The 2,108-nt window shown below is 58.6% G+C and overlaps 1 protein-coding gene across 8 annotated transcripts in view; it reads right to left on the bottom strand.

Moving 5' to 3' along the window:
• DTX2 (deltex E3 ubiquitin ligase 2) overlaps window positions 1–2,108 on the bottom strand; it is a 51,758-nt gene that overhangs the window by 5,255 nt on the left and 44,395 nt on the right. For all 8 annotated transcript variants that reach the window (XM_017533492.2, XM_037740272.1, XM_017533494.2 and 5 more), the window contains one exon: window positions 535–608. In XM_017533492.2, the coding sequence (XP_017388981.1) occupies window positions 535–608 (74 nt within the window). The remainder of the gene's footprint in view (window positions 1–534; window positions 609–2,108) is intronic.

Here is a 2,108-nt window from a genome sequence, read left to right as displayed (position 1 = left end):
CACCTGTAATCCCAGCTACTCAGGAGACTGAGGCAGGAGAATTGCTTGAACCTGGGAAGCAGAGGTTGTGGTGAGCTGAGATTGCACCATTGCACTCCAGCTTGGGCAACAAGAGCGAAACTCCGACTCAAAAACAAACAAACAAACAGGAACCTTGACCAGCTCTCCCAACAGCCAGAGGGGGAGGACAGCCACCTGGACGAGGCCACCTCACTTCTACACCAGTGTCCATACAGCGAAGAATGGGACAGGCTGGACCATCCTGTCTCTGGGATTCCTGCTCCCAGGACGGCCACCAGGCTACAGAGAAGCTAGGGCTGGGAGAGGAGGGGCTTTCAGCTCCTTAAGTGCAAAGCTCACCATACTGATGTGGGGCTAGGGAGGCCGGGAGATGAAACCAAAGCACCTGGAGCAAGGCCCTGGCACCCAGAGGCCCCTGGGAAGTGCCCTTCGAGCAAGAAGGGGCGGGTGTCCTTTCCATGTGGAGTTGTTTCCAAACAGAAACAAAGGCAGCCCAGCTACCAAGACACAAACCTCATCAGGGGGCACTTTCAGCTCTTCCGTGTAGTTTTTTAGGACCTGCTCTGGCTCTGGCTTCGGGGTGCCTCCTAGAAGAGAGAAGAACATTAGCAGTGTCCCGAGGAGCACAGGCTGGAGAGGAAGCCAGAGGGCGAGAAGTCAAGGGAGAGGTCCAAGCGGCCAGGAGGAAACGCAACAGGGGCCGAGACAGGGAGGCCAGCGTGCGGGACAGGAGAGCTCAGCGCCAGACAGAGCCCTGAGCTTCGACCGGCAAAGCCTTCCCCAGCCCACCTGGAGACCTGGCTCAGCCCCAGGGGCCCTGGAGGACGAAGAAGAGGAGAAGAAACAGCAGCACAGTCTCCTGGGAGCTGCGTCCCCACGAACATTCAGTGAGGAAACCCAGGCACTTCCGAGACTGCCAGAAAGAGTCAGACAGCAGCTCTGAGCACAAACTACTCCAGAGGGTGTTGTGGCCGCACGATCTGATTCAATTTGCATTACTCTCGCATGAACATCGCAGGGAAAAGGGAGTTTGGGGTCAAGTGCATATGGGCACCTGCACGCACGCCTCCTGCCACCCCGACACTGTCACGGGAAACGCCTGCCTCTGACTGGGAGGGTAGGTCACGCGCCGACTGGCTCCTAAGCCCAGCAACTCTGGGAAACCGCCGAGACATGGCAGGAACTCATCCTGACGGCCTCATTCGCCGTCTGTGCACACGTGCATGAAGCTGGAGGGAGAAGGACTGCATCTCCATAAACACCACACCCTGCATCCAGTAAGTCTCTTCCTACAGACAAGAAGCTCCCTGAGCTGGTGAGGATTTGCACGGCCCGGGGCTCTCTAGGTGGCGGGAGTAGCAGAACAACCGAGGACAGCAGCCAAGCCCGTGTGGGAGCGAAAGAGGAACAGAGAGTCCAGTGCCACCCATGGATGCGCTCCTGGCAGGGGCTCCACCCCAAGGTCATGGTGGGGCTGCTGGTGGTCCCAGACTACAGGAAAGAAGGGGCTCTGGTCTGAACCCAAACTCATGGCCATCAGCAGGGGCTGCAGAAACTCCTAAGCCTGAGGGCTCATATCTGCACCAGCCCAACTCCCCCTAGACCAGAAAGGGCCAGAGGGGAGAGTGTGGCAGGGAAGTGGCCTGGTGGGGCAGAGGCTGGAGTCAGCATGGATTGTCTGATTCTGGTTCGCTTGCTCTGACCCAATCATGTCACCTCTGGGCCTCTGTTCCCTGATCTCAAACGGAGAAGCCGAGTATCTAACCAAGGTAAGGAACTGCTACGATGGCGTTTGCTGCTGTGACCTGGAGGGAAGCTGCTGGCAAGACCATGCCCACCCCCACTGCTAGTCCACATACCCTACACCCCACATACACCCATACACCACCCTCACCCATGCACCCCACACCTCCACTCACACACCCACACCCCTCACACCTCCACACACACCCACATACCCCACACACACACACCCCCCACACACCTCCACACTCCCACACCCCACACCTCCACACACCCACCTCCACCCACACCCACACCCCACACCCCCACTTACACACCCACCCACACCTCACACCTCCACACAC

The sequence above is a fragment of the Cebus imitator genome, unplaced genomic scaffold (assembly GCF_001604975.1).
Source record: "Cebus imitator isolate Cc_AM_T3 unplaced genomic scaffold, Cebus_imitator-1.0 Scaffold82, whole genome shotgun sequence".
NCBI lineage: Eukaryota > Metazoa > Chordata > Mammalia > Primates > Cebidae > Cebus > Cebus imitator.
The sequence above is the reverse complement of the archived record's forward strand: the minus strand, read 5'-3'. Positions and strand labels throughout refer to the sequence as shown.